We start from the raw sequence: 18,200 nt of genomic DNA, 5'->3' as shown, positions 1-18,200 counted from the left end.
AAGTAGTATATACCTCAGTATGTAAGCCTGTCATAATAAAAATGACCTCCATGCACATCATGCAGATCAGGAAACTAGAATGACTTTCATTCATATTCAGGACTATAAAACTTGATTCTTTATGGAGGGTTCAAAATTATCCACCCTGCCCCTTTTTCAAGATGGGTTTTAGAACTCACAATTCCAAACAATGCCTAGCTGTTCCTTGCTCTTTGGAGATAACTTCCTCTCTGGCATAGAATAATTTTGAATACTCTACTTCCTAAAGCTTTGTTTACATATACCAAGGACTAGGTTTTTTTAACCTGTTCCCTCAAATCCTCCCGGTGCCTTTTTTTTTTTTTTCCCTGGACACCGAGATTGGACATTAATGCCTAGTACAGAGATAAATGTCTAGGGCAAGCATGTCCAAAGTCCGGCCCGGTGGACAATTGCGACCCATGTTCAGATTTCCACCTGTCCGCAGCCTCTGTCATAAACTCAATAATATGCAGCCCACCAGCACTGTTGACCACAGTATAAAATACACGTGTACAAAAAAGCCATTTTATATTTCATTAGTGTTGGTCAACCAATGACTGTTACATTAAATTTTATTTTATTACTCTATTATGCATAATCAGCATTTTTGTCTTAAGGTGATTCTTTCATGTGAACTTCATAGATAAATGCTAGATAGATAACAGCAAAAAAGTAATATGTCCAGTGCTAAACGTTTTTTTTTACTTGTAGAGGGCTGTCTCTCTTCTTGTAAAACATTCTGCTGATGTCAATGCCCGGGACAAGAACTGGCAAACTCCACTACATGCCGCTGCTGCTAACAGAGCAACTAAATGTGCAGAGACTTTAATAGCTGCGGTGAAAAATGTTAACATAGCAGATCGCACAGGACGAACTGTACTTCATCATGCTGTGCTCAGTGGCAGTGCAGAGGTGTGTATTTATTACACAGGTTTGTTGTGAATCCATCGCTGGTATTGTACAAACAGTACAAATTACATGCATTTTTTTTTTCCACTGTTTACAGATAGTACTGATGTTGCTGAACAGAAGGGCACATCACAGCATATGTGACAAAAAGGAGCGGCATGCGATTATGTATTCATCCTACCTGGGTAAGTGCAATTTCTTGCTTATGTAAAGTTTCCTCACATTTAACTTCTGCTTGCAAAATTATCTTTTTTTGTACAATTATTTTTTCCTATACCTACAATAATAAAGTTGATATTTTAGACCTCTACTGGGAGTAAAGTAAGTGTAGTTATGTATTACAAAAGGTGCAAAAAAAGGTTACTCCTCAGTTGCTAGAAAGTAATATTTCTGTATTACCTAGTTTTGAGGTCAATTGCTGCTTTATAAGTAACATTTTAATGCTGTAGTTTAAAACAAGCGAGTTAGTGACTCTGTGTGGGCTATTTGTTTACCATCAAGGCTCAGACTGTGAGGGGAAGTAAACAGTCTGACCATATGGTTATAGTGGTGGTTAAAAAAACAAAAATGCCTCCAGTCAAGTTTTAGAATGTGCAACAGCCAAATACATTGCCAAACCTCTGGCACTTCCCTAATCATTTAAAACATGCTTGCTCTTATACACATTCATATGGGCTAAAATAACTGTTTTTTGTTTGAAGCAAGATTAACTGGGAGAACAGTGCTTAAACACTACCGAACCTTTTCAAAGGTTTTCTGATTGGGCCAGGATCCTAGTGAGAGGATCCGGATGCCTACTGTCAATATGTCTGAGTGTAAAATGCCCGAATCATGCTTCTTGGGTGTTATAACCTGTTTTACTTCCTCAAACCCTTCTCTCTGTTTTTTTTTGTGTGTTTATTTAGCTGGTGCCTAATAAAGGTGCACTTTACACTGGAATATATAAAAACTTATGCTTGTCTTTACAGGTCATCTGGAGATTACAAAACTGCTGATATCTTGGGGAGCTGATGCCATGTCAAAGGATAAAAACGGTTACACGCCTCTTCATGCAGCTGCTTCCACTGGAAGGATTGACATTGTGAAGTATTTACTGAAATTAGGTGTTGAGGTGCGATGATACGTGTTTTTTTTTTTTTTTTTTTTACTTCTGGTATAAATGTGCTATAAAGCATTATTTTACAGTACAAATGTAAATTACAATAGTAGATGTTGGTCTTCTTTTTTTAACTGTATATTGTTGTATTTTTGGTCATTTTAAGATGAGGCATTTAAAAACGAACCCTCTTGTGCAGCACTGCCGCTCCCTCAACAGCAGGATCTACTACTAGGTTCATATTTGAAGACTGACACAGTTTTGATCATTTTCATTCTGTACATCACCACGATGGAATTGAGATACAGTTGAAGTGCAGACTTTTAGCTTTTATTGAATAGGTTGATCAAAATATTGTATGAATACATTTTAGGAATGGGAGTCATTTTTATATACAAAACCCTCATTTCAGTGGCTCAGATGTAATTGGATAATTTTATTATAGTTTAAAAAAAATGTTTAAACAGATGCTTGTTTTTTTTTCTTTTAAAATTCTTTTACCTGGCCTTTTACCAACCTTTAGTTGCTCTTTGTGCTTTATCTGTCTGAAGTTTAGTCTTTAGCTAGTGAAATGCATGCTAGATTTGGTTAAGATCAGGTGACTGACCAGGCTATTTAGGAATATTCCATTTTTTTTTCTTAAATAAATTCCTGGGTTGCTTTTGCTGTATGTTTTGGGCAATTGTCCATATGTATTGTGACGAGCCATCCACTTGGCTGGATTTGACTAGACCGTATGTCCCTGTACATCTCAAAATTAATCCGTCTGCTTCTCTCCTCTGTCACATCATCTACTTCTGTCCTCTTGACACATCATCAATAAACACTAGTGGTCCATTCCATGCATGCCTAAGCCACCACACTCTATCTGTGTGTTACAGATGAGGTAGTATACTTTGAAACTGTATGACCTGTTTCAAACCTTCTCCACTTGCTGTGAATCCTCTGTATTTCCTTTCATGGAGTTGTCTCTTTATAAAAGATTTGAATATTGATATGACCACCCCCTAGAGAGTATTCTTCACTTGGTTGGATGTTGTAAATGGGTTTTTCTTCACAGTGGGAGTGATCCTGTAATTATCGACTATTACTGTCTTCATAGACTTACAGGCATTTTTGAGTTCACCAGTGTTTTATTTTTTTTTCTTAGAATGTACCAATAGGTAGATTTTGTCACTAGTCTTGCAATTTCATGGATGGGGTTTTTTCTGTTTTTGCAGCCTAAAGCTGCGTACACACCTGCAATTTTTCTCGTTGGAAAGGATCTTTCACGATCCTTTCCAACGAGAAAAGACTGCACGATGCATGAACGATGCTGTACATACAGCACCGTTCATGCTCTATGGAGAGGGGAGGGGGAGAGCGACGGAGCGGCACCCTGCTGCGCGCTCTCCCCTTCCCTTTCATTAGGATCGGTCGTCGTCCATCGTCCATGGATCCGCCAGGACGGTCGTCGGACGATGGACGACGACCGACTGTACACACGGCAGATTTTCGCCCGAGAAAAATTTGCCGTGTGTACGCAGCTTTAGGAATGGTCTCTTTCACGTGCATGGAGTGGTCTTTTGACCACATTTGTAGATTCACAGCAGAATCTTCCAAGTGCAAACACACCTGGAATCTCTTTAGACCTTTTTATCTGCTTCATTGATGATAAAATACCAAAGGTTATATAGGTTTGGAGTCAATTGTCTGATTACTTTTGGTCAGTTTTAAAAGAGGGTGGTACAAACATTTCCTCTGTTTGGATGTGGATTCCCTCATATTAAAATAAAGTCTGCACTTTGTCTATATTCAATATAGATGTTTGTGGGTGTCAAAATATTTATGGATCTAAGGCTACGTACACATGGCAGATAAGTCGTTGAAAAAATGTGCATAATGGCAGGCCAATGTTGGCGGGGACCGAGGGATGTCATTGGAGATGTTCTACCATCCTGGCGCATCCATTTGTGTGACGATTTTTTGCTATCTTATGGTGTCTACGGTTGTGTATTGATTCTGGATTAAAGAGCGCATGCGCACTAACGTTTGTTGCAACACACCACTACACAATAACTATGTATGTATGTAGGTGTGTGTGTAATTATAATTCATCCTTTTCACTTTCCATGGCTGTTCTTTTCCCATGCTGTCAGTGTTCTCCCCAGCCCCTTTAGCTGGGCGCACCACCTGGCACTTCTAAGTAAGCACCCGGTTGTTTTTGGGTGGTTACTGAAGAGTTGGCTCACAATACAGGAGGTGCCACCTGCCTACAATTTCTTCCCACCCAGCTTAAAAAAAAGTTCTGGGTTGAACACTGTGTCATATCTTCTGGTCCTCAATGTACTATAAAATGTATGCTTTTAACCATTTATGAAATACAAGATGCAAATATTACAAAAGTAGAACATTTTTTATTTACAAAATGTTATATAAAAAAAAAAAGTACACACACATATAGAAATTTACATTTGAACATGATTTTTATTGAATGTGCCTGCTGTACCTCTGTCTTGAGAGCCATCACCTCGCAATCTGTGTCACTCAGCACCTCTGACACACTTTGAAGTGTGGTGCGTCTCAATCCTGTTTTCCTTTGAGATGTGACCTGTTTGGGAAAAATAAAGCATAGTGAGTTTCCAGATTTTGCAAATATAAGTTGACACATGGACAGCGGTTCTTCTGCATGCACAATGTTACCTTTTCACCTCTCATCATAGTAGTGCCATTCTCCATGTGCCCTGAAGTGTCCAGCTGCAGAATTGCATGATACATACTACCACAGTTCACCTATATCTCTACCTTCTAGGTGCATACTCAGATCAAGATATGCTGGGGAAGAACAAACTTCCTCCTCTGTATGCTCTGGTGTGGGTGGGTAAACGGCGATCAACTCTGAGGAAGGAAAAAAATATATCCACTTACCATGTATGTTCCTGGCAATCTCCTACCTTTTGTGTTCAGGATGAACTTTTGCTTCAGGCTCCTTTCCAGCAGCCTTCCTTTTTATTTTTAAAGCACTTCAGCTAAAGCCCCTTATTTACTAAAATTAACTACCCCCCACAACCACCCTCTCCTTGACCCATCCTCATCAATTATTACTACCCCCAGATAAACTATAATAGGTTTACTTACGTTTTTGGCAATGCGACTTGGCATATCATCAAGTACAGCCCTCCCTCCGTTTTTCAGATCGCACCTTTTTTTGAGTTGTTCCTTTGAGCGCAGAACTCAGAATTTGTCCTCCTGTTTTGCACTTTTTCCAAAATGTGGTTCTTTCTGGTGTTGGGGTGGGGCTAGACCTCCCTCCTGCCATCTTAATCAGCCCTATCAAGAATGCTCACCAGAGCCTCCATCTCACTATGACTCATAGGGGGTCTTTTTTGTAAAGCTCAGAAAAACAGGAAATGATGTCACAGGACAGGAAACTCAAGGATTGTTGGGTATTGTGGAAAATGATCACACCAATGAGGTTTTGTTCGTATGAACCTTCCTTTTACCGATATTTGTGAGACCCTTCGTTGGCAGAGCATTTTAATAAGGTAGGTGTGGGTTCTGCCTGTTCTAGGTTGTGTGTGTGTGTGTGTGTTTTACGTTCAATGTGACAATGCAAATTTTTTTTTTTTTTTTTTTTTTTTTTTTTTTACAGGGCTCATGGCCTATGATGCATTTAACAACCCAGACTTAATTCGTGTGTTCATTGAACTCTACAGATCCAATCCATGTCTGTGGAAGGTGAAGTCTGGGAAGTATTCCAACAGGCATCTTAAAAGGAAAGCCTACCATTGCAATAGTGGAGCTGTGCAAAACCATAAATCTTGTGGACAACAAAAATTATGTGAAGGACAAAACAGAAAACTTGCGCACCGTGTCCAAGAAAGAACTGAACAAAGTGAAGGCTTCACAGCGGTCAGGTGCTGGCGCAGAGAGGATGTGTATGTACCTAAACTGTGGCACTTTAATCTGCTATCTTTTACTCTTGAGCACGAGGAAGGTCATCTGTCTGGGACGAGCCTGGCAGATGGCAACAATGATGCAGGGACAAGTACGCAGAACCTGGATGAGACTCTGGATATTTTCATGACACAAGACTGGATAAGTTACCTATAAGTAATTTTATTGTACAATTTAGGAAAGTTCAGAACTAGTTTGCAAAAATTAAAGATTTTTACAGCAAATCACACCTTATATGGGCATTGCTAAACTGTCATGCTATCATGCCCTTCCATTGCTCCAATTGTATTGAAGTACTGCATGTACCGAATACAGTTTTCTTTAGCTGGCACAGTAGCATTCTGCGGTTCTGCTTGCTGAAGATCCACCAGACCTGTGAAATGGCTGCAGCTTTCCTTAGGTACCATGTGTGCTGCTGTAACAGATTCTTGCTCCATTTGCGGGCCAAAGGATGCACTGCAATTATTGAGCGCAGAAAATTATGCAGCAAGCAAAGACGACTTTGTAAATTTTTTTTGTATGACAATTACAAAGTTCATACGCTCTACAGTTTGGTTGTTACTAGGAAGGTGTATTTGCTTTATTGACCAGCTTTTGGTGGAATGGCATACCTTCCAGGACCCCTCCATCAGATATGCTCCCATTTTGTGCCAATATCGAACAAAACAAACTCGTAACATGCATTCACTATTGCCACTAGCACAAGGCTGAAAAACCCCTTGTAATTGTAACAGAAGGATCCACTGTCTGCAGGTTGCTTACATGTTTTTAGTCAATTGCAAAGAGTTAAAAGCATGATGTGTGTTTTTTTTTTTTTTTTGCTTTTTCTAGTGACCAGGCAGACCCTCCACCTGCTGCACAGTCCACTCTGGTTGTTTCTGGCCTCAGCCAAAATATGAGCTGGAAACAAAAACAAGAACTGGATAAGGAGCCAACATTGCAGCAAGCTATGGCTATACTCAGCCATCAAGAAGATGAGTTTCATGCCTTTGGCTTCATCGTTTCTGCAAAAACGAGGACGATAATCCCAGAACAAAAATGTGCGGTGGAGCTGATCGTCAACAAAGGGTTGATGCAGCAGTTCAACCCACTCTACCCTACTTACTCCTTTCTCACTCTACCAGCTGCCTCACTCCCTCCGGTATCTAGTTACCCTCCTTTCCACCAATATGAGCCCCGCCACTGCACTTACTCTCTTCAGCCAAGTGACTATGGAAACCGCCAATATACGAATTTGTAATGGAGAATGTTTCAAATTAGTTTTTTGCACTTTTGTTGCTGTTGTTTCTGCACAATAGTTTTTCCCTTTGTACCATTGTTTATAATCTTTATATTCAACAGTTTTACAAAAAGTTGCACTGTGTTAAATAAATTTTATTTTTTTTATAAACCAAATTTGTACATTCTTTTGTGTAATATTTGAATAGGGTACCTACCACCTTTTCAGGTATTCATTTTTCAAGCAGTCGGTAATTGTGGCACATGTCTTGTGGGTAATATGACCCATTGCTTGCGGTAAAATTCCAGTAGAGAACTTCATGTCTTCTTGAAACCTTCTAGTGCCAAGATATCTTAACGTGGCAATCAACCTTTGTTCAGCTATTATGGACTTTCTCGTGCAGGTATCTTGTTTCTGGAGAAAAAGTCCTACTGCCATAAGTATTTTTTGAAAGCACGCCGCATGTACAGAATTGTGCACTATACAATCGTTCAAAACAATTGTTAATCTGAGATTTAATAGTTCATTTTCCAATTATTTGTATCTGATGTGTGTATGTAGCCTAACTATAGTTATCTAGTCATCCTTGGAGTCTGCCTAGAGTCTGAACCTTTGGAACCAGATTCTTCTTTCATGCAGCTCCGACCCTTTAGAACTCCTTACACCATTCTATAAAGATGAATTAATTTAAATAATAAATGATTTTTAAATCCAGACTGAAAACCTACCTCTTTATTCTGGCATTTACGTCTATTGCTGTCCCCTGTAGACAAATCCATCCTACCATGAATTATAACACTGATGCATGCTGTGTGCTTTGAATTTTTTGTTCAAATGTTTATTTTTATTGTAGCACTATTAAGTGGACTGATGTTTCAGATGAATTCTACAATCACAGGTCATATGTTTAATATTACACCTGTGCTTTTTATCTGGAAGTGTGGAGAAACCTAATTGTTAAAACTTGGCCTTCAGGATCTACTATAGGTTTATTGACCACTATAAATAATAATTCACAACATCATTCTGCCCATCTAATAGCTACTTGGTTTTGCACTGCATTGATGTTATCACAGTTGGATGTAATTTGTATGGCTTTTGTGTTGTGTTCATGTTGGGAAGTCTTCAAATCCTGACTGGTCTGATTTACACTTGTGTTTGAGTTTGAATACCCTGTTTTCTTCTTAGATTGATGAGCCCAATTTTTACGGGAACACTGCCCTACACATTGCCTGTTACATGGGTCAGGATGCTGTGGCCAATGAACTAGTCAACTATGGCTCCAATGTCAACCAGCCCAATGAGAAAGGTTTTACCCCTTTGCACTTTGCTGCTGTTTCTACAAATGGGGCACTGTGTCTGGAGCTGCTAGTCAACAATGGAGCTGATGTCAATTATCAGGTTAGTTTTGCTCAGTTTTGTATTATTTACCAAGGCTTGGAAAAACTAGTTAAGTTTCAACATTGTTGTGTTTTTTTTTTTACAGAGTAAGGAAGGGAAGAGCCCTTTGCACATGGCTGCCATACATGGAAGGTTTACACGTTCCCAGATTCTGATTCAGAATGGTATGTTTCTTTTCCTTATATCTAGATATTTGTATTTGTGACCGTTCCTGTTTTTGTGACTGTCTTCCATGTCCCCTATAGGTGGTGAAATTGACTGTGCTGATAAATATGGCAATACTCCTCTGCATGTTGCTGCTAGATATGGGCATGAGCTGCTAATTAGTACTTTGATGACAAATGGTGCTGACACCGCAAGGTGAGGTTTATAGCTCTGGATTTTTTATTTTTATTAGTTGTACACTGAAGTGTACAAATGTAATTTTATCTAATAAGTATCTGTACTGTATATACATCTTTCTCTACCTAATATGTTACTTGTGTAGACATTTTCTGTAAATTTCCAGGGATTGCATTGGCTTTTTCCTATCTTAGATCTCTATCTGAGAGTTTATCATCACATATCCCCAGCTTCTCAAAATCTTCTTTTTTTTTTCTTCTTTCTTTCTGGTTAACCTGTAGAGACAATGAACGTAATGCGTTCAATTAAATATTGTGTTAAATGATTGCTTTTTCATTTAGCTTTGTGAAGATGTTTTATCTCGAGCCAATTATGTTTTAGTACAGTTTTTAACTAGATGTCTATGAATAAGCGGTCATCCTGTGTTTTTTTTTTTTTTTTTTGTTTTGTTTGTTTGTTTAAACAGACGTGGAGTTCATGGCATGTTCCCCCTGCACCTAGCTGTTCTCTATGGGTTCTCGGACTGTTGCCGTAAGCTACTTTCCTCAGGTAAGTGACTACTTGTAAAATATACAATTGCTGTACCGCTAAGTTCAGACTAGCCTTTGTCAACTAAGTGATTAACTGGTTCAGGGTGCCCGTTTTCTACTGCTCATTTTCAACGAGGCGCATTTAATGGAGTTTTTGATAATTTGCTGAAAAGAATGAAGGTTTATGGAATTATTAGTTCCTTGAACAACAAGAAGTTCCTGAACAACCTACAGCACCTTCAAATTCCAGCAAAAACAATTAAGGGATTTCAGTCACTCCTAATCCTATGATAACTAGGACTTGGGACAACTGATGACTAGCAATGCTAGCAATCTGATCATAGCTTCTCAGTGACATAATTATCATTGCTGCTCCATATATAGTGTTAGTGTCCTTTTTTTTTATTTTTATTTTTTTATTTCCATAAAAAAAGTCTGTAAAACAATATATTCAATATATTCTTTTTAACAGTTAATCTTCCTGTTGTAGGTCAGTTGTACAGTATAGTGGCCTCATTGAGCAATGAACATGTGCTGTCTGCCGGCTTTGATATCAACACACCGGACAACCTCGGGAGAACCTGTCTCCATGCTGCTGCTTCAGGAGGGTAAGTCACTGACTGTTGGCAGCGCCCTGATTGATCTTGATAAATTTCTACCTTAGAAAATGTTTACCGTACCAGTACAGCTCTATAAGTTTACACAGTTGGTGTATAAATCCATTTGAATTCAGTGAAGCTGTGCAGATGTTGCTAAAATTATTCCCAAATTATGTAAAAAGTAAATTTTTTATTAATTTCTTTGATTCAACCTGCAGTTTGTTATGTGGGGGTGCATGCGTAATGTTGGATTGTGCAAACACGAGTGTTAATCTGTGGCTACAACTGGTCTTGTTGATGAATTTATGTAGCATACAGAGTTGATCCTGCATAAAGGTTATCCTCTGCAATGCTCTATTCATGGGGAGGTTTTTTTCATGTCATATTACAGCTATTCCATGTTTTATCACTATCTCTGTTTTCAGAAACGTTGAATGTCTTAATTTGCTGACTAGCAGTGGCGCTGATCTGACAAGACAAGATAAATTTGGAAGGTGAGCTTATCCTGATAATATATTATGGTCACCATTAAAACAAATCTCATTTACTGATTTGCCCCATTTGTTAGAAGAAAATGGGCAAATGTAAACACTGGTTTAGTAAAGAATGGGGTTGGGAAGTGCTTGTAAAATTTTGGTAATGAGAAGTGTTCACATTTGTTACTGTTTGAGCCTAATATGTGTAATTGCAATTTGAGAAACCTTGGGATCCAGTGGCTTAAGTAATTTTGAGTGGAATAAAACAATTTATATGTTAGGAGAGCATTTTGTGATTCCTCTCTTATCCAAAATAGGAGAGAATTTGGCTAGAGTTACACTTTTATTAAATATGTGCCATATTTTTTGTGTAATAGTCTAAAATTGTTCATACATTTTTTTTTTTTTTTTTTTTTTGTAGGTTTTAGGGAAGTATTGTTTTATTTCACTGGCAGTATAGTGCAATCGTTGCTTAGAACAATCACATTAAGATAAGATTTTTTTCAATTATGTTAGTATGTGTGTGTGGTCACCTTTTACACCTAGTTTGTTTTAAAGAACAAGTAAAAGTGCATATGAAAAAATTATTTTACCTTATGTCCTAGGACTCCACTGCACTATGCCGCTGCTAATGGCAGCTACCAGTGCACAATGACTCTGGTGAATGCTGGCGCTAGTATTAATGTTGCAGACAATAAAGGCTGCACTCCTCTTCACTATGCTGCTGCTTCAGATACCTACAGGAGGTAAGTACTTATTTAATACCATCCTAACCTCAGTAGTCTTTTTTCAAAGTGTAAATACTGCAGTTTCAGGAACTTACAGATCAAACCTTTTTTTTTTTGCACAGTAGTTGTTGTTCAATCTCCAGTAATTTCGGTGGATAGACCATGCACTACTCTTGAGCTACTCACCTTTACTAACAACAATGTAGTAGGAGGGCTTGCCCTAAAAGTCAAATATTAGTTCATATCAAGTTAAGGAATTTGCTGATCAGTCAGATGTGAACAAACTTCAGCTTTAGGAAGTATTGTGGCCACAAAGATGTACACTGCTGTGTGGTGGGGTCCAGCTGCTCATTCATTTGAATGAGCTGCATACTGCACAGCAGCATACAAAGAACTGCATGCAAGATACCTTATTTAAAAGGGCGCAGAGTAGACTTCTGGGGAATAGAAGATTAAGAACTATGCAGGTGCAAATGCTTTCCTTTGTTGACTTTACCACTCTGCCTTGGTAGTTGGAGCCTAGTCAATATCTATGTGTCTTTGATGCACTTGGTCCTAGGAGGTAAAAATTTTGTTTGTGAGTTCTGGCATTCTATAAGATGTCATGTTTTGTTTTGTAGGGTTCCAAATACTGTTTCTAAGGCTTCAAACCAGACGGAGCAGTCCAGGTAACATCTTCTCCCATGAATCCATATGTTAAAAATTCACTTTGTACATCAGATGCTTGAAAGTATAACCCATGCTAATGTTCTGTGCTTCTTTCCCCCCCTTTAGATCTATGGAGACAAACTCTGTGACAAGACAGGAGTCCGAGGAAGAGAATGAGAAAGCTTCCCTGGAAAAGGAAGCTTTCATGTACGTTTTCGAATTTTCACAATGTATAGGAATGACATTTAAGAGACAATATTTTTATTTAATGTTATTAAGCAGTAAGTTTTTAGGACTTGGTTTGAATTAGTTTGCATTTACCTCAGTTTGTATTGAGGTCTGTTCGGCCAAACTGAGACAAATGTTTGGATCTGGAATACCTGAATCTTTTTACAAATTTTACGCTGCCACCTGCTTGATTTCAATGTAAACAGCTGCTGGTCTTTTAACGGTTTTAACACCTAACTTCTGTGACATTAAAAACCAGCTCAAGGCCTCACTGTAAATAGTTGTTTGCTGGTAGTTGATGGTCCCACTCCCCTTACAGCCAGTAGAATTCTCACCACCATATAACTAAAAGGGCTTAAAACCCATTGTTTATGATGGATGCAAGCAACACTAATTTTTTTTAATACTATATATATTTATATATCTGTAACCACAGTAATGTGTGGAGTGTGTGTTTATTTTATTTATGAGTTGTGGAAAAGGGTTTAAAAATATATTTGTAGCTGTATGCTTGGCAAGCCATATGATTACTTTTCTCAGTATCAGTCTTAACCTGTTACCTGATTATGTTCTAGTTATATCCTGGTTTGTTTAGCACATTTTACTATCATAATCCCCTTTTTGTTGACCTTTCTGTAATATTTATTTTCTTCCAGTGCCTTAGAATACCTGCTGGACAACAATGCCGACCCTTCACTTCGTGATAAACAGGGATATGCTGCTGTTCACTACGCAGCTGCTTTTGGCAACAGACAGAACTTGGAACTAGTGCGTGTATACCGCTTTTGTTGATCACCTACTTTTAGTACTTCTTTTTGTATTTATAGTTTACTACAGAGTTCTTTATTCCTGATTCAAAATATTTTTGTCCCTTAGCTCCTAGAGATGTCCTTTAACTGCCTGGATGATGTGGAAAGCACTGTACCAGTTAGCCCTTTGCACTTGGCTGTAAGTAGTTTGTTTCATTTAAATTGTTGTGAGTCTTTCTCAGCTGTGTTGCATTTTGAATGATTGAGATTTTGTTCAAAAGTACATGTCCATTTTTTTTCTAAAGGGCTTCTTGGGCTACATTGCAATTCTGTGATAGTAAAGGGTAGCATTTTTTTTCCTTTTAAATCCAAGTTGGTTATCCCTCACAAGCTATTCAGTAGCTGTGCAGCAACTATAAATAAAGTATTTATTACTTTAGAAAGCAAGTCATATCTAAAATTACTTGTTTACATAAAATATATATAAAAGATACGCAAACAGTAAATGTTGCTGCACTTCTAGGAATCTTTGCAAGTAAAGCTTTTATGGAATGAGTTCCAGAACTGCCCTCAAACTAGCACAGTTCTCCCAGCAAATAAGACCTTTCTTATACATATTCATAAACTCCTCATTGGTGTAGCTAAATGCTTTAAACCCCCCCCCTAGCGGTAATCCCGAGTGTGACTTTGGATGGATTTAGTGTGCCAAAAGCAGTAATCCCGAGTCACATTCGGGGTAGCTTTAAACTAAAATCCCACGTCCTCCTCTGATCTCCAGCCACATAATGCAGCGACAATCTCCGAGGTTTCCCGGTGACGTCGGTGCAGGCGGGCGGATCGGCGAGAAATTCAAATCATTTTAAATTTGCACAGAATTAGAACTTAGGGAGGTTAAAGAAGGAGGTAATTGGCCATAAGTCTTTATGCCTAAGGATTCCTGTGAGTGCCTTGTTGGATACCAGCAGAACACTGGGAAGACCTAAAGGGGCTTGGATAGATAATTTTCTTTGTATCTCCGTTTTAGGAGGATCCCAACAGGCTGATTTCCTTACTTGTTGGGCTTCCAAGTTCTGTCACCCTCAGCTGGTATAAAATAAATATTTACTACATATTACACTCTGTTCTGTATACAGCAAAGTGAGATAGGTTTTTAAAGTAATTGCTTAAGATGTCTGCTTTTGGTATTGTTGACTTGAGTGCCCTAATAGTTTTTAACCTGCGTTCACTTTTTCTGTTTTAAAAAAACTATTTCCATTATGTTAAAATTTCCAAATGTTTTTTTTCCCCACACAGGCCTACTATGGTCACTATGATGCCCTAAAAACTTTAGCAGAAACGCTCGTAAACCTGGACGTACGTGACCACAAGGGCCGCACTGCTCTTTACCTCGCCACAGAAAGGGGATTCACAGAGTGTGTGGAGGTTCTTATGAGCCATGGGGCATCTCCACTCATCAAGGACCGAAAAAAGAAATGGACACCATTGCATGTAGCAGGTTAATTTCCACAAACTGTTAGCATCCATTATGTAATGTAGTGATCCTTCTTTTTTAATGTATACTATAACCAACCCTGATGGTCTTTTGAGGAGCTAGTAATTGCATTCTTATTGCATAATTTGTTTCATTTAAATCTGTTCTTATGCAGCAACATCTAACATGTATGTTGCAGTATAATTGTAAAAAATGTGTAAATGTTAATAGTCTGGTTTTCAGGTATTGTTTTCATGTTCATCTTTGTTTTTCTCCAGCTGCCTCTGGAAACACTGATGTTTTGCATCTGCTTATTGATAGCAGTGAAAGACTGGACATTACTGATGTGATGGATGCACATGGCCAGTGAGTTATTCTTCTCTAGGTTTATAATGTAATGTAAAGAATTGATGAGAGTTGGTTATCAAATGCTGTTGGTTGTTGTTGTTGGGTGTGTGTGTGTGTGTGTGTGTGTTTTCAAAAATTTGGATGCTGTGGGGATACAGGAGACTCTGTGATATATATCATTAAGGTTGGATGGTGTAGACACCGCAGACCTATAATCTTATAAATGCACACTTTTCTTTTTTACTCATAATATAGAAAATAACCTTTTGTAATTAACAGTGGTGGCGATTACACTTCACCTTGTACTAGGAGGTGTTTTTTAAAAGTAGGAACATTGTGACTGCTGCTCAAGCATTTAAAAATTTGATTTTTGGCACATACACAAATATAAGCCTATTTTCATTTGCTTTCACACGTTTTTTTTTTTTTTTTTATCTGTTTTTTTGAGTGTATTTCTAATGATATAATTTATTTCCCTGCAAGAACTCCCTTAATGCTTGCTGTGATGAATGGACATGTTGACTGTGTTCACTTGCTGCTGGAGAAAGGAGCCACTGTAGATGCTGGAGATAAAAGAGGAAGAACCACACTTCACAGAGCAGTAAGCACCATTTTATGCACTGATGTCTGCTGTTATGTTTTATTCAGTATCTGCAGTTAGGAACTTACATTATTTCCTGTGCACTTTGTAGTCTGTAACTGGTTGTGAAGACTGTGTGGGTGCTCTGCTGGACCATGATGCCTTTGTGCTGTGTCGGGATTACAAGGGACGCACGCCTATTCACTTTGCTGCAGCTTGTGGCCATGCAACACTGGTGCATGTTTACCTGCAGGCTGCACTCTCTACAGACCCACTGGACGCAGTGGTGGATTACAATGGATACACTCCCATGCACTGGGCTGCTTACAATGGTAGAGTATACTCTGTTCTCAAATTCAAAATGCACATTTTATTGGTTTTCCCAGAGCATTTTGGTGTACGTAGTTTTCATAGATGCAACTCCAGCAAAGAAACACAGTCTTATTTAGGATGTGGTGGGAATGGGAATTTTTTAATTATCCATATTCAGACTAATTTCTAAACTGTACATTTCCCTCCATCTGTCTTTCTAAAAGCAATTACCAGGCAAAAAGTGTCAGTAATTTTTACCTGTTTGATAACACACCGGAAAAATCTTGAGGCTATTTAAATCTAATTAAAACTACAATAAAGGTGCTAGTTTACTTATTAGTTTTGTGCCTGGACTGTACATATTGCTGCTTTTAATGCAAGGATTCTTTTTCTTAGCGTTATCTAAAACTAATTCCAGTCATATGTTTACCAGGGCACGAAGATTGTTTGGAATTGTTACTTGAACACAACCCGTTTGCTTACCTCGAAGGAAACCCTTTCACCCCTTTGCACTGTGCAGTGTGAGTTTTCAGCAATTGGAATTCTACTTTCCACACTTCTTGAAAGATATTGATTGGTTCATAACTCTTTTTAATTCTATTTTTCTTTTTTCTTAGAGTAAACAGCCAAAACGGTACGGCTGAGATGCTTATAGAAGCTATGGGTGCCAAGATTGTTAATAGCAGAGATGCCAAAGGGAGGTTTGTATAACACACATACAATACACTCTGATGAAAATACAGTTTGCAAGAGAAGCTTGTAAAGTGGTCATTATGTGATGTGCAAAATGTTTCTTCACATACACTATCCAAAAAAAAAAAAAGCTGTTCATACTTGGCATTAAATTTTGAGACCTATCAAGTTGTAGGCAGTCCTCCACATGAGTGGATGCTTTTTAAAGCACAAGTCATGTTTCTTTTAAAATTTGCTTTTTGGTTTTTAGATTTTGCATTTAATGATAATTTGTTTAATTGCTGGTGACTCTCATTTCTAGGTCTCCTCTTCATGCTGCAGCTTTTGCTGACAACGTGAATGGTTTACAGCTGCTGCTTCGACACCAAGCTGAAGTTAATTCCACTGACCAGTCTGGTCGAACACCTCTGATGATGGCAGCAGAAAATGGGAGAACTGCAGCAATGGGTATGTTGCTTTTTATTAGTAATGCCACTAAATATTTATTTCTTTGTGCTAGTGGCTAAACATAGATAATGTTCTGTTTTACAGAGTTCCTGCTGTTTCACATGAAGGCTGATTTAACTGTGATGGATATAAACAAGAACACTGCTCTTCACCTAGCCTGCAGCAAGGTGTTTACTAAATTTTATTTCTGCACTTTTACGCTCCTTTACATAATTTTTTTTTACCTAGTTATGAAAATACATTTTAAGATGCTCTATATTTGCCATAATCCAGCTTGCCATTTACCTTGTGTGCATTCCTTGTTGAAGTTTAAAATATTGCACTTGGCATTACTGTCCATTTATAGTACTGCTTTACTTTACGCACATGACTGGTCTAATGGTGGTGGGTTTTTTCCTAGGGTCATGAAAAGTGTGCCTTGCTGCTTCTAGGGGAGACTCGGGACCTTGGCCTTATCAATGCAACCAACAGCATGCTGCAAATGTGAGTAAATGTACTTAAAGGTTATAGATCTTTTCTGGAAGACACATGGTCTCTTATTTTCAACATATATCATAATTGCCTAATCAAGATGACTCCTACATTAGCTCTCAGCTAATATCTCTAGTACTGTTACTCTTTATAGAGGTTATCTCTGAGTCGAACTTTTTTTTTTTTTTTTTCCTGGTCTGAACCCTAAACCTAAATCCTAAAACGTGTGTTAAGGCCCAAATGAACCATCTGTATGTATATGTGTCTGGCTGCATATTCAGTTTTAAATCTTCTGGTATTTTAGTTCTTAGGGTTAAAAGACAGGGTGCAGGAAAAAAAATGTGAAGTTCTCACTAGAGACAGGGTAGCACAATGTGCAAAGTAGGTAGGCAATAGAGGGAGACATGGCCAGGGACTTATGAAAACAATGTGGATGCTATAAGGTAATCCTAAATGAGTTCAGGGGAACTTCTTGCTCATGTTTTTGCATTCTGACAACAGGTATTTCTAGAATAAAGCAATGGGCTAAAAGGTAGAAAATAGACAATTCTTCAAAAAGCTCTATTTAGAAATTTGTTTGCTGATGCATTTTACATAAAGTCTCTACTTTAAAGTGTGCTTTAAAATTCTAAGAGGAAAGTAGATGTACATCACACAAAATAAAAATAAATGTGTATCTTAATGTATAATTTATATTTTTACTATATCTACTTTCTATAATGTATCTATATTCTTGTGTAGGCCGCTCCACATTGCTGCTCGAAATGGGCTTGCATCTGTTGTCCAAGCTTTGCTTACAAGAGGAGCTACTGTTTTGGCTGTGGATGAAGAAGGTGAGGATTGTACGAATGTAGCAGTGGAAAATTGCTTATATGTCCATGCAGGGTGGTCATTAAACTTTTTTTTTTAGGATAACTTTAGATGAGTGCTTTTAGTGTTGTTTAGTGTAATGTGAAAATATGAACAGCTGGCATTCTGTCAAACAAAAGATTTGGA

At 38.1% G+C, this 18,200-nt stretch overlaps 1 protein-coding gene across 2 annotated transcripts in view; it reads left to right on the top strand.

The window, feature by feature from the left end:
• ANKRD52 (ankyrin repeat domain 52) overlaps positions 1 to 18,200 on the top strand; it is a 33,327-nt gene that overhangs the window by 9,279 nt on the left and 5,848 nt on the right. For both annotated transcript variants that reach the window (XM_072408926.1, XM_072408919.1), the window contains exons 5-28: positions 733 to 933; positions 1,028 to 1,115; positions 1,899 to 2,041; positions 8,370 to 8,582; positions 8,668 to 8,746; positions 8,828 to 8,942; positions 9,391 to 9,473; positions 9,945 to 10,062; positions 10,479 to 10,547; positions 11,135 to 11,275; positions 11,878 to 11,925; positions 12,032 to 12,112; positions 12,790 to 12,901; positions 13,010 to 13,081; positions 14,176 to 14,377; positions 14,632 to 14,719; positions 15,185 to 15,302; positions 15,394 to 15,613; positions 16,027 to 16,114; positions 16,211 to 16,294; positions 16,588 to 16,733; positions 16,818 to 16,900; positions 17,134 to 17,216; positions 17,946 to 18,037. In XM_072408926.1, coding sequence (XP_072265027.1) covers positions 733 to 933; positions 1,028 to 1,115; positions 1,899 to 2,041; positions 8,370 to 8,582; positions 8,668 to 8,746; positions 8,828 to 8,942; positions 9,391 to 9,473; positions 9,945 to 10,062; positions 10,479 to 10,547; positions 11,135 to 11,275; positions 11,878 to 11,925; positions 12,032 to 12,112; positions 12,790 to 12,901; positions 13,010 to 13,081; positions 14,176 to 14,377; positions 14,632 to 14,719; positions 15,185 to 15,302; positions 15,394 to 15,613; positions 16,027 to 16,114; positions 16,211 to 16,294; positions 16,588 to 16,733; positions 16,818 to 16,900; positions 17,134 to 17,216; positions 17,946 to 18,037 — 2,767 coding nt within the window. The remainder of the gene's footprint in view (positions 1 to 732; positions 934 to 1,027; positions 1,116 to 1,898; positions 2,042 to 8,369; positions 8,583 to 8,667; positions 8,747 to 8,827; positions 8,943 to 9,390; positions 9,474 to 9,944; positions 10,063 to 10,478; positions 10,548 to 11,134; positions 11,276 to 11,877; positions 11,926 to 12,031; positions 12,113 to 12,789; positions 12,902 to 13,009; positions 13,082 to 14,175; positions 14,378 to 14,631; positions 14,720 to 15,184; positions 15,303 to 15,393; positions 15,614 to 16,026; positions 16,115 to 16,210; positions 16,295 to 16,587; positions 16,734 to 16,817; positions 16,901 to 17,133; positions 17,217 to 17,945; positions 18,038 to 18,200) is intronic.

Source organism: Pyxicephalus adspersus, chromosome 1 (assembly GCF_032062135.1).
Source record: "Pyxicephalus adspersus chromosome 1, UCB_Pads_2.0, whole genome shotgun sequence".
In the NCBI taxonomy this organism is placed as follows: Eukaryota; Metazoa; Chordata; class Amphibia; order Anura; family Pyxicephalidae; genus Pyxicephalus; species Pyxicephalus adspersus.
Note: the sequence above shows the minus strand (reverse complement) of the source record. Positions and strands in the feature narration are given on the sequence as shown.